Source organism: Xyrauchen texanus, chromosome 6 (assembly GCF_025860055.1).
Source record: "Xyrauchen texanus isolate HMW12.3.18 chromosome 6, RBS_HiC_50CHRs, whole genome shotgun sequence".
NCBI classification, from domain to species: domain Eukaryota; kingdom Metazoa; phylum Chordata; class Actinopteri; order Cypriniformes; family Catostomidae; genus Xyrauchen; species Xyrauchen texanus.
The window spans coordinates 24,187,141-24,200,861 of record NC_068281.1 but is presented as its reverse complement, the minus strand read 5'-3'; the positions used below and the strand labels follow the sequence as shown (position 1 = coordinate 24,200,861).

At 37.4% G+C, this 13,721-nt stretch overlaps 1 protein-coding gene across 2 annotated transcripts in view; it reads left to right on the top strand.

Annotated features, from left to right (window-relative positions):
* Positions 1-13,721, top strand: part of LOC127644776 (zinc finger SWIM domain-containing protein 5-like) — a 58,902-nt gene that overhangs the window by 41,108 nt on the left and 4,073 nt on the right. Inside the window, exons 5-12 of one of the 2 annotated variants that reach the window (XM_052128153.1) lie at positions 911-1,087; positions 1,186-1,362; positions 6,281-6,427; positions 8,243-8,380; positions 10,648-10,905; positions 11,504-11,639; positions 13,003-13,160; positions 13,274-13,437. In XM_052128153.1, coding sequence (XP_051984113.1) covers positions 911-1,087; positions 1,186-1,362; positions 6,281-6,427; positions 8,243-8,380; positions 10,648-10,905; positions 11,504-11,639; positions 13,003-13,160; positions 13,274-13,437 — 1,355 coding nt within the window. Of the gene's footprint in view, positions 1-910; positions 1,088-1,185; positions 1,363-6,280; positions 6,428-8,242; positions 8,381-10,647; positions 10,906-11,503; positions 11,640-13,002; positions 13,161-13,246; positions 13,438-13,721 lie in introns of both variants that reach the window. The other variant, XM_052128152.1, reaches the window with a different exon arrangement.

Sequence of the window (13,721 nt, the reverse complement as noted above, 5' to 3'; positions counted from 1 at the left end):
TTAAGATTTATGTAGTGTAGGCCTAATTAGGAAAGGTGTTGTTTACTATATTGTACCATTAGTTAAAGTGAGAAGTGTTGAGTATGATTTACTTCAATGGCTAGCGCCAATTCTAATCAGAAATGCACTTGTATTATTTATTTCCAAAACGTTGCTTACAGCAACACAGAGCGTAACGTTATTATAAATCTACATCGTTATGTTTCATAGGTCAAAATGCGCTGGAAAGCGGCATTGCCATACTATCCATTAGCATCTGCTCTAGGGAGTCTTCATTGAGTTTTTGTGTGAAACATGACAGATAAGCAGGCAACAATGAATCCCAGGCACTGGCTACCAACCAACAATCTGACAAAACTCACTTTAATACTCCAAATACTTACGCTGCTGTCTTGTCGGAGAGCCCCAGGATGTTTTCTTTTGAGATGCTCGTGCATAGCATTTGTGCTGCCTTGGTAGGCCATTTCACTTTTACAAAGCATGCAGAGCACCATTTTATTAGGTCTCTGTTTAAAGAATTTCCACACGTTTGACAATCGGGTTCGAGCTTTTTTGGATAAAGTCTCATTTTAGCATGCCCGGGAGCCGGAGTCACCATCATTGGGGATGAACATAAACCGTGCGAAGCATTCAATGTAAATCAAAGTTTTTACATAATCGACATCATCGATTATCGACATCATCGATTATGTTGACGCATTGTTCCAGCTCTATTCAGAAGTGCATCAAACTTTGAATTGGGTTAACCCAAAGTTCCATACCGCCCCCTCCTTTTCCTCTTTATCACTTTATACTCAAGTTACGTTTCATTAATCTCTTTCACACTATCTCTTTCTTTAAATCTCAATCCACCTACTTTTAAAAGTCCACACTTCAGTTCTAAAGACCTCTGTGTGCTGTGGATTTGCAGGTGCGCTGTGGGTGTGTATCGTGCTGAACCCGCACTGTAAGAGCGAAGAAAAGAGCGGCTGGTTGAGACAGTTGAAGAAGTGGGGAGACATGGACATCTGTCCTCTAGAGGACGGCAATTACGGCAGCGAGCTGCCCAACATTACCAACGCCCTGCCGCAGAGCAACCTTGCTCAGGGTTAGCTTGCTATTTAATTCATAAGAACCTGAAATCTCCTTATCCTTCACTTTTCTTCATTTCTAATGGTTCACGTAACTTTGTTTTACTCTATGTAGACTCACTGGCCCGGCCTAGGAGAACAGTGTTCACGAGAGCCATGGAGGCCTGCGACCTGCACTGGCAAGATAGTCACTTGCAGAGAATTATTAGTAGTGACTTCTATATGTCTCCAGCCTATCAGAGAGAGGGAGAGAGCCTGCTCTTCAACCCCCAGGGTCTGCCACTGTGGCTGGGTAGGTGTGATGTAAAAAACAGAGCTTCAATAACAGCAACGAGGAGATATCAAAGTGTGAATCTGGTGAAAACAAATCCAGGTCACAATTCACCCCAAATTAAAAAAATACATTCTTATTAAGAAAATGAAGCCTTTTTAGGACCATTTAGATTTTTTGCAATGTCATTTTATTTATTTGTTTATTTGTTTATTTTAGGATCCCATTAGCTGAAAGTCTGTGCCATCAGCTAGTCTTCCTGGGTTCCATTCTAAAAAATTACATTACAACAACAACAACACATTTCAATCATCACAGTAAACAATATATACATTTTATATATGTACATAAATACACAAACACACACTCATACCTACATACAATCTAGTTTCGATTCATAAGACTAAATATAAATACCATATTATTTACAATTACCTTAATCATAACATATAAAAACCTACATCGACACATAACACCTTAGACTTCTTTTAAATGCCAGCTTATTACAAAGCTCTATACAGAACGGTATTCTTCATAAAATTAGTTTTTGGATAGGGGGTCATTATATGACCATTATTTGCCTTTCTGGTATTATAATTATGCACAGAATTACAATACACTATTTGATTAAACAGAGAAATAGGCATTTTCATTGTCAATGTGTTATATATCATACTGCTTAAAGTAACTGTTATTCTTTGGTTTAAAGTGAGCCATGAAAGAGTAGAATACATCTGATCTCTACTTGTTTTAATTGAGCAGCCCAGAACCAGTCTTGCTGCTTTATTTTGCACAACCTGAATTTTTGACAAGTCCTTTTTAGTTCCAGAAGACCACACCTCAGTGCAGTATGACAAATGACATAATATTAATGACTCTGTTACTGTTTTTAAAGTTTCCTGATTCACATAATGACAACATTTTTTAGTTAATGCAATGCCACATCCTATTCTGTTAACAGTAGTATTTATGTGTTCTGTCCAAGAAAGACTACTATCAATAACCATACCCAACAGTTTAGCCTTTTCTACTCGTTGTATTCTTTGCCCGGCTATATGTAACTTTAATTCCGATCCAAGCATCAATTTTTGTTTTGATCCAATGATCATACTTTTAGATTTGGATATATTTAAGACTAATTTGTTTCCACTAACCCACTTATACACCGAATCCAACTCTCCAGACAGAACATGATTAAGTTTGTCACATGAGTTTGAAGCATAGTAAACAGTTGAGTCATCTGCAAACATTGTCATTGATGCTTTTTTGACAGCTAAAGGCAAATCATTAATAAAAACTGAAAACAAAAGAGGACCCAAACAACTTCCTTGTGGTAAACCACAAACTAAACCTTTTTAATTAGATAAAGAGCCATTATAAAAAACCCGCTGCGTTCTTTGTGAAAGATAACTTTTCATTAGTAAAATAGCAGAAGGAGAAAATCCGTAGATCTTTAATTTCTCAATTAAAATAGAATGGTCTATTACATCAAAAGCAGCGCTGAAGTCCAACATGACCACACCAATTAATTCAGAGTTATCCATACTTCTAAGCCATTCATCGGTCATTTGTGTAAGAGCTGTACAGGTAGAATGTGCCTTTCTATATGCATGCTGAAACATAGTCATCAAATTATTGTTCTGAAAGTAATTACGAATTTGTGTATGAATAATCTTTTCCATAACTTTACTGAGTGCAGGCAGAATACTTATAGGTCTACAGTTATGCCCGTTATAAGATAATCGATTGTTTTTTATCAATGGAATAATTTTCCCTTCCTTCCACAAAAATGGATAAATCCCACTCGCTATACACTGATTAAATATATAACACAACGGAGCAGAAATATTTTCAGCTGTTTTATTCAGTACTAGGCTGTCCAAGTTGTCTGTGCCTGGACTACCATGTGTTGGAAGAGACTTTAACAGGGCCATCACTTCTGCAGTTTGCACGCGACTAAAATGAAAGTTACACATTTTATCAGCCATGATTTCATTTTTGATCAGTTCACAGTAATCAAAATCTTGTGTTCTAAAACCTTTTCTTAAATTATTTACTTTATTTATAAAATAATTATTAAAATAATCTACAATGTCTTTAGATTCTGTTATAAAACCTCCATCAGACTCTACAAAAGAAGGCGATGCATTTCTATTTCTACCCATAATTTCATTTAGGACGTGCCAAAGCTTTTTGCCATCATACTTATCACTGTTTATTCTATTTTTGTAATACTCTTTCTTTTTCCTTTTATTTATTTTAGTAACTTGATTCCTTAATTTACAGTATTTTAATCTGTCCTCCAATAATCTCGTTTTCACAGCCACTTGTTTAGCTTCATCTCTTTGTTTCATCATATTTTTCAATGTTGAATCAATCCACCTCGCACCATTTGATTTTATTACCCTATTTTTCATCGGTGCATATTTATCAACAATGCACAAAAGTATACTCATGAAAACATCCAAAGAAACTCCTGGGTAGTGGCCACAGTACACATCTTTCCAATCAACATATTTTACTTCTCCCACAAACTTTTCAATAGCTGATACTTTATAAGACCTTTTATAAGTACCAAAATTAGCTTTGGCTTTAGGGACTTTTGCTTTCTTATTAACAGCAATAAGATTATGGTCACTAAACCCAACTGGTATTGACACAACATCAGTACACAGTTCTGGTACATTAGTGTAAATGTGGTCAATACATGTTGCTGTTGTAATGCCCACCTTGTTGGTAACGATTCTTGTTGGCACATTGACAATTTGATGTAAATTGCAGACACTTATATAGGAAAGTAATTTCTTTTTCTTTGTGCATCTGTCATCATTCCAATCAATATTCATATCTCCAAATAAATATAGTTCAGAATTGACATCAGAGATATTATCAAGCATTTCACCTAAGCATGTCAGATAGTCCACGTGTGCATCAGGAGGTCTATAACAGCATCCCACAAGTACTGGTTTCATATAAGGTACATGGACTTCTACCCATATAGCTTCAATGTCATCATATATTAAATTGTGTTTTAACTTACAAGGAATGTTGCTTTGCACAAAGATGGCCACACCACCACCAAATTTATTTCTATCCTTTCTAAAAACATTAAAACCTTTAACTGGTAATTCAGAGTTTTGAATAGAGCTTTGAGATGTGTCTCAGATAGAGCTAATATATTAATTGAATACTTGTGCACTAAATTAATAATATCTTGAATTTTATTCCTTATACTACAAATATTTAAATGTGCCAAAACCAAACCTTTACTAGTTGTAGTTGTACACATTAGTGTGATATAAGGAATGCAATCACAAACACATCAGAAACATAGTACTTGACCCTAAAATGTATCTCAGTCCTGAATCCTTTCCTCTCTCGGCAAAATTACCAATTTATCATACCTTAATATTGCTTTTTCACCTTGGGCTCTAGCAGCTTTGAGCTTAGGCCACAGTTCCTTTCTTCTTTGAAGCACAGCCCCAGAAAAAGCTTCATTTATGTAAATGTTAGTCCCCTTGAGCTTTTTAGCGGAGGAAAGAATGCGTTGTTTATCTCTGAGACGCAGCAGATTCACCATAAGTCTCCTGGGCCTTCCACCCTCCTGATACTGACCCATCCTCTGGACACGCTCGATTTCAATCTTCCCATCCAGTCCAAGATTATTGGAGAACATGTGTTGTACCTTCTGCTCCAAACCACTCCAACTCTCTTCCTTATCGTCTATTATGCCATCAATGACTAGATTTTTCCTTTTATGTTGATTTTCAATGTAGTCGAGCTTAGTGAACATTTCCTCAATGTCGCGTTTTAAATTCATTATGTCGTTTACAGAAGATTTTATTTTGGCTTCAGTTTCTTTGTATCCTGATTTCATCTCCTCCATCATTTGTTGTGTGAATTCCAGACTTGTCTTCAACTCTTGTACATCGCGTATAACACCATCCAATCTCTTATTTGTTCCCTCCATAATCACTTGTATGAAACATTTAAAGTTGTCTTGTTGCTGAATTAGCATGTCTTTATAAAACTCTCTCTGCTGCTCCAGCATTTGGGAGAGTACACTCATGGTAACAACAGACTCTTCCTCACACACTGCGACTTTCGTTTGCTTCGGAGGCATGATCTTACTAAGATGTACAAAAGGTGATTTTTGTAGTTGAATGTTGTCAAAAAAATGCAGATATCCAGGCCCTACTCCAGCAGAGGCCTACTAGGCCAAGAAGCCTCTCAACTTAGTTTAACACTAAACTCCTTGTGCAAAGTTATTATATACTCCACTAGACACAAAAAACTGAAGCATAAGTAGAAATTGCTTCGACAAGTAAGTCACTACTAAAATTTCCAACAAGATTCAGCAGATATTTGTTGGATTGGAATTGGAATAGGAATAGGAGTAGGATAGGATAGAATAGAATAGAGTGGGTGATTTTATGATTCCCATTAGGTTCTCATTTCTGTAAAACAGAAAGTTTTTTTTTACTGCATTACAGATAACATTTCAATGTAATGTATTCAAGTGAAAAATGCACTATAGTACCATGTTTTTATTATTTAAATCAGTACCACACTGTAATGTTTAAATACTCTAGAAGTTAAATAATATATATTTTTTTGCAATAATGTTGATTCTATTCTGAGAAGCCAGTTCAGCAAAAGTCACCTCACAGCTAAAGGATTTAGTACTGAGAGCTCTAATAGTGGGCCAGACTCTTGATCAGTAAGCCTGAGGTTTCAGTTAGGAAACATTCCTGTCAGTAAGGCCCTTCCTGCTCAAGTGTTGTAATCTGTCTGATTTCACTTCTGCTCCAGGACCTGAAAAAAAGCAGCTTCCGTTAACATTTGGTCTGATTCTGCAACTCTAGTCTGACAAGTATCATTATTGTCTCAATGAGAGAAGTCCTATAATTTAATACTGTCTCACGTGACTTGTGTTCAGATCACGTGCCTACAGCATGCGCCAGGGTGGATGCCCTGCGTTCCCATGGTTACCCCCGAGAAGCCTTGCGACTGGCTGTTTCCATAATCAACACCCTCCGGCTCCAACAACAACGACAGTTAGACATTTACAAGCATCAGAAGAAAGGTAACACACACTGACCATAACATACTTATACGGTCAACATTATGCTTTGGATAATGCAAGGCTTTACCTGCCTTAAAAAAATGCCATTAAAAAAAATGCCTTTTGTTTTTTATAACATCTAATGTATTCCTTTTTAGAGCTGTCAAAATTAATGCGTTTGCGCACATGATTAATTTACCATGTTCAAGGTGTTAATTTTTTCAAATCACGATTAACACATTTTCCAATTTTCAGATTAGATACTGCCATTTTATTTGGCTCTGTGTGAGTTTTAAACACTGCAAAGGTTCCTCCCTATTACAACCAATGTTCACGGACAACAGCGATTTAGGATCAGTGATCAAGTGATGGGTAAAGAGCCTCTTAATATGCAAACAGATGCACTTCAAGTTTTAACTGTCACCTTAAATGGAACGCTGTGGTGGACTAGCTTGAAGTGCTCCCAGTTTCCCACTTTCAACCCTGCTAACCTTTCAAAGTGTCAGATAATGACTGGATTACTGGTGAAGTGTCATTATGTGGGCAGTGCCAGCCCTAAAAAGCAGAACAACACATTGTCTGCAGCGCGATGCAAAGCATCGATTGACACCCTGACATGGATCATGTGCGTTCCATATCCAAAGTGGATAGCCACAACCTGTCAGCACGTTAATATTGTGGATGATGTGGGTTTAATGCGTATTGCAACATTGTACATTTCTCTCTTTATACTGTGGAAGGATTTGTTTGGAAATGTTAATAAAGCATTATTTTTATAGTTTTGTTTTGTTTTCTATCCTAAAAAGGAAATAAATAAATTCTGACAGGGAAAAATTATATAGAGTAAAATGTTAGCACTTTTGTGATTTAATTGCAATTAACTTAATAAATAAATAAATATATATATATATATACATATATATATATATATATATATATATATATATATATATATATATATATATATATATATATATATATATATATATAAAAATGAGATTATTCACGATTTAAATATTTTAATTGACTGACAGTACTAATTTCGTTATATTCTGTTTTAGGCCTGTTTTTTAATATGCATGTGAAATTGATGGTAATTCGATTTTATAGATAATAGCTTATCTAATCATCAGATTGAGAATATATTTTAATGAACTGATTTAAATAAATGTTTTAAAAATTAATGGATGACACTGTGCATTTTATATTGTTAAAAAACAAAGGTCCTCAGAAAAGTAAAAATCAAAGACAAAGGGCCAATACTGATCCATAATAGACCTTTTTCACACTCCAGGTTTTGGAATAAACGATTGCAGGGTAAACATTGATTGCGTTTACCCATTTGCTCCAAGAGCAAATTAAGTTTGAATGACTTTCCAGGAGAAAAAAAAAAATAGAGAGCGGTGGATTGGACAGTCAGATGGGAGATGATGCAAAAGATACTGTCGCTCTCTCAGTAGCTGTAATGGAACCCCCCTCGCAGCCATGGTAACCCGTTTTGAGTAAACTAATTCCTGGGTTATATAACACAAATCATAACATTATACATTTTCACTCCATATTTAAAATAAATATATTATATAAAATAGCTTGCTAGATCTATGCTGCTGAATAAGGTGGAAAAACATCACAGTCTGTGAAAAAGGCTTATTAATACTTAATTTCTGATACTGGTTGACAAAAAACAGATATATCTTTTATGTTTGAACTTTAAGGCTGATGATAAATAAAAAAAGACTGCTTGTTTTAATTTACAAGCAATGGCATGTAAATACATTCATATGTTCTAAATATAAGTTCAACATGAAGAATAAATATCTCTCATTCTGTCCTCAGATCTGCTGCAGAGGGGAATGACCAACACCACCAATCTGGAGGGCTGGGTGGGTCACCCTCTCGACCCCATTGGCTGCCTTTTCACCACCCTCACGGAGACGTGTCGAGTGGAGGATGACAATACCATGGATACTGGAGGTACACAATTATAGGCTGTTAGTACATCTGCAGGCTTCTGTCCCTTTATGACTCTCTAAGACGCCTTGGGCATTATTTGGTTCTTTACAATTGCTCTCCTTTTTAAGCAGTGTAAAGGGGAGCTATTGTATCAGAAAGGTCATTCTACTCATACAGTGGTGTACAACTTATAAAATCAATCTGCATTTGCATTCCATACATCCAGTATATCTCAGACCAATGGAAAGTGTTGGCCATTGTGTTCCTGTAGTAAGGAACACACAGGGAGGCATTGTGTGCCTGAATAATACTGCCAAAGGGTACTGTGACTTGGGAGATTTTGTGCATATCTGTGTGCTTGTCCTGTTGTAGCATTCCTTTTGGCCACTCAGCAATAGCTTGTGTGTGTGTGTGTGTGTGTGTGTGTGTGTGTGTCCCTGTAGTGTATATATTACTGTGTATGTGTGTACACATACATAGCTCTTTGTTTGACACTGTTGCACATTTGGAAAAATCTGGCATGTGCTGGGATGGGGGTGGGCTTTTGGCTTTATCCAATCAAAAGGTTCTAAGGCTGTAGCAGCAACAGTGTGGAAAGCCAAAACAATTTTCAGAATTTACTGTAAACCCATCTCTGGAAGGGGCACATTCCATAATAACTTTTTTAGCATCTATGAAGCAGGATCACTTGTTCAGACTTTTATGTCACCAGGTACTGGTAAATGGACTTACTGGAGAGAGTGTGATGTGTCGTTCTGCTATGCAGTAAGATGATGGCAAACCCCTTGATCCCAGTTTGCTGTCCACTGTACAAACAGGATCGGCAAACAAGATACTTTGCCAGTGGGATTTAAGTGAGCTGATGTTGAGGGTCTTAGTTCTTATCAAACAGATGGTGTTTTTCTCTGATTTCATGCAAACACCCACTTGCATAGGGAGACCATCGTCAATGCAGGAGGACATGGTTTTTAAGTAGTTAAGCACTGCTCAGTTGAAGGAGAGGCTGGTTTATTTCCTTGGCTGCCTGGTTAAATTCCTTAGCTGCCATTAGTTGAAAAATTAAAATGTTGTCATTCAAAACCCATGCATCTTAATTTCTTCAAACACAAACACCCCGTTTCCACTTGGTATTAAGATGCGTCTTTGGTGATCCGATCACATGTGGTCAAGTAAGACACATTGCTGTTTAAACCTGTCACTTAAATGTGTCTCCTGTGACCACTTCTGATCAGATTTGGAGGGGAGGGACTCTGTTTCATGTCGACATACATCAGTCACTATGTCAGTGTGTTACTTTATGACATTTAAGCACAACAAAGTCAGAAAAGACATAGAAAGCGTGGGAAACAAAAATTTAAAATCTAAGCTCAAAAGCAATATTTCATGCAGAATTGTCCATTTATCTTAATGGATTGCTTGTATTAACCTGAGCTGCAGATGTTTGAACTTCTCATAAGTGTCCCTGCATGTTGGTATCAGACACGCTGAATAAGATCTGTGAAATTCTTGTGTGTGTGTGTGTGTGTGTGTGTGTGCGTGCTTGCGTGCTTTTTGAAATTTCCCGATCGTACAGTTTTTCTTTTAAAGCTGCTCTTAACCGGCTAAGTTTAAATTCTTGTTTTAGCGCATTGGTTGATTGACAGATGAGAGGTGGCACTTTGCTGCTTATGGGATGCATACAGGACAGATTAGCGTTTACACATCAAATGTCATGCATTCACATGCGTTTTTGACCACACTCGTGGTTTTTGTGATGCGATCACAAAGTGTTTTAGACCCTGTTTAGACCTGTATTTAGCACTGACCACATGTAATCGGATCACCAAAAATGCATCTTAATACCAGATGGAAATGAGGTCGAAGAGATGCTAGGCAGCAGACTGTTGCTCCTTTAATTAGGGTTCCCACTGTCATGGAAAACTTGGAAATATCAAGGAATTGTGATTTCCAGGCCTGAAAATTCATGGAAAATAATAAAATCTCAACGTCATGGAAATTTAGTTCTAAAATATTTCAATGGCAATAATTTACATTTTGTGGGAAGCAGTCTATATAAAATTATTTTTGAATATCCTAATCCATAAATGGAAAAGCCATGGAAAATAACTGGTTAGAAGGTGTGGGACCCGGTTTAATGCTCATTCTCACTCAAAAATTTCAAACTTCCTACAAGACTTCATTCAGAACTGTATTCTGATGTCACCATAGTAAAGTGGAAGCATTGTGAATGGAGTATCATGCAATATATCACAGTGAAATTAACAAACAACACCTTTATGTCCTGACAGACTCAGGTGAGCCCAAGACTCCAGTGTACCAGCATGTGCCAGTGTGGGGATGTCCAGACGGAGGGGAGTCATACCTGGCGCTGGCACTAGAGGTTGCGCTAATGGGCATGGGGCAGCAGCGGCTGATGCCTGAGGGCCTCTACGCCCAGGACAAGGTGTGCCGCAATGAGGAGCAGATCGTGGTCAAGCTGCAGGAGATGGAGCTGGATGATATATTAGTGCAGACACTCCGCAAGCAAGCTATACTCCTTTTAGAAGGTACAAATAAACATTTAAATCAATACTGGAAAGTATCAGTTGAAAAATTGCTCACTCTAATAAAAAGAAACATTGTTTTACACAATATTTGTGTGTGCTGTCTATGTGTTTTTATGCTTTTTATAGGATTGCTTGGTTAGAACATTTCCCATAACCTTGTCCCCATGTAGATCTTAGTCTGCTTACATCTTTTTCTTCTCCTCCCCCTCCTTAGCTTGTGTGTGTGCGTGCATGCAAGAAAGATCTGCAGGCTGGCCTCTGCAGTATCCCCAACTCCCTTCCTCAAAACAGGCCACCCTGCATCTGAGCCTCCCACCGTCACACAATGTAACATTAGAGCAGACATCTGCACTGCTACCAGGGAGGACAGACTCTGTCAAAGCCCAAGAGGCCTCGTCTGCCTGTTTGCCTTCTCATTGTCCTCCCCAGCCGTCCCAGCACTGAATGATACGCTCCACTCAGATTGCTCTCTGACTTGCTGTGCATGTCCTCACTGACTTGCCAGCCTCCTGTCCATCATGCCTGACTCTCCCCTGGAATTTGTTATGATGGACATACTCTAATGTGTGTTTCTCTCTCTTTCTGGCTTTGTGTGCAGGTGGCCCCTTCAGTGGTCTGGGTGAGATAATTCACAGGGAGAGCGTTCCCATGCATACGTTTGCAAAGTACCTGTTCACTGCTCTCCTACCACACAACACAGACCTGGCATACAAACTGGGACTTCGTGCAATGAGGTGAGACTCAGTTTCTTTCAATCCAAGGACCTTGGATATTAAAACATCTTATTTAACTGTTCTCTAGAAAATTTGATACTGATTGGTCAATTGTGTTTCTATGTTCAAACCTATATTTTGTGTAATGACTGCTAAGTTGCAAGCAATATACTTGCAGAGCTGTGCCAGTTTTTCCCATATCGGCCTCTTTCCTTTCACATAATAAAATAATTTCAACTCTGTAGTCAATATTTCCTGTTCATATACGAGCGTTTCAAGTAGCCGTGTAATAAGTGGGATAGTGTAGAGTTAGCTGGTCATTATTTCAAAATACCCCAAAACACCCCTTCAAGGTGATACCCGATCAGTAATGTCCTGATCACCCTCTCAGGGTTTATTTTGTTATAATGAATGGCTGACTGTGTATTATCTCTTAAAAAAATTTTATGGTAGATACAACTTCACAAATTCCATGTTGCACTTTCTTTTGTCCATTTTTATGTCCCTTAGGAATGTATGCTCAAGATGTTTTTTACTTTTAGTTATGGTGCACAGCTCCTCTAATCCAATCAAATTTCCACATGATGTACAAGTTGCATTTGCATGGCTTTGTGCTTTCTTGCTACAGCTGTATAAAACCTCTGTGGAACATTATTACTGTATATCTGCACCCGAGGCATCATATCTGAGTCTAGCTCATCAGAGTCCTCACTAATACACAATCAATAGCACTACCCCCTTCTGCGCCCCCTGAGGCTGAGGCTACTGTGGTCTATTATGTTCACTCTGACAGGAGTAGCATAGTATAGAGTACTATTTCTGCACACTTGCCATAAGACAGGGCTAGATGTAATCAGAGCACTGATATTGCCACACTGGTAACACTTTAAAATAAGGCTGTATACGTTAACATTAGTTTAACACAATAGTTAACATAAACTAACAATGAACAATACTTTTACAGCATGTATTATTCTTGGTTAATGTTAATTTCTCTGCATTGATTTTTAACATTAAAGTTGTTTACCTTAACATGCATTAATGCACTATGGACTAACAAAGAACAATGGTATATTAATAAATGATCTTTTACCAAGATTAATAAATTAAGTAACACGTTTCAAATATAAATGGTTAGTTTTAGTTTATTATACCCAATGCATTTATTAATGTTAATATAATGTATAGTTTAACCTAATTGCAAAGTGTTACTGCTATCTTTCACTAGAGTAAGCAGACTTAACTACTATGCTAAACTCTGTTTAGTAGTGAACAGTAGTGCATCCTAAATCTGAAACGAATGAACACTTATGCTGATATAGGACTTGTTATTGTCTTGTATTGCGAGTATGTGACTAATCAAATCTAATCATGTTTACTGCAGACTTCCAGTGCTGGAGTCCACCGCTCCCTCTGGTGACATTGGGCACCCTCACCATGGCATCTCCATAGTGCCTAGCAGATACCCACGCTGGTTCACACTGGGTCACCTGGAGTCTCAGCAATGCGAGCTGGCTTCCACTATGCTTACTGCTGCTAAGGGTGAGTGCTACTCTGTAACACGCAATGGATCATGTGTGACGTTAATACATTTGTGATCTTAATTTTATGCTTTTTGCCAAGTTTAGCTAAGAGAAGTCTGTGTTCTGGCTTAGGCGACATGTTGAGATTGCGGACTGTTTTGGAAGCCATTCAGAAGCACATTCACTCTTCTTCCCTCATATTCAAACTGGCCCAGGATGCCTTCAAGATCGCCACTCCAGCAGATAACCCTCCTGATATCACACTGCTCAATGTAGCATTGGAGCTCGGCCTTCAGGTAAACTTGATTGGTCCTTGCATAGTATACTATTTGAAGTTTCAAATTTATTTATTTAATTTATTTTTGTATTAATGGTAGTAGTTTATGAATGTACAACTTACCATTGTTAGTTTATAATGCATTTAATTAATGATAGCATATACATCTTTAAATATTTATAAATTAAGGCCCAAAAGATGAAAAAGTGCTGTAAAAGTGTTGTTGATTGTTAGTTGTGTGTGTGTAATATCTTGGTAGTGTGTGTGTGTATGTGTATATATATATATATATATATATAGCAT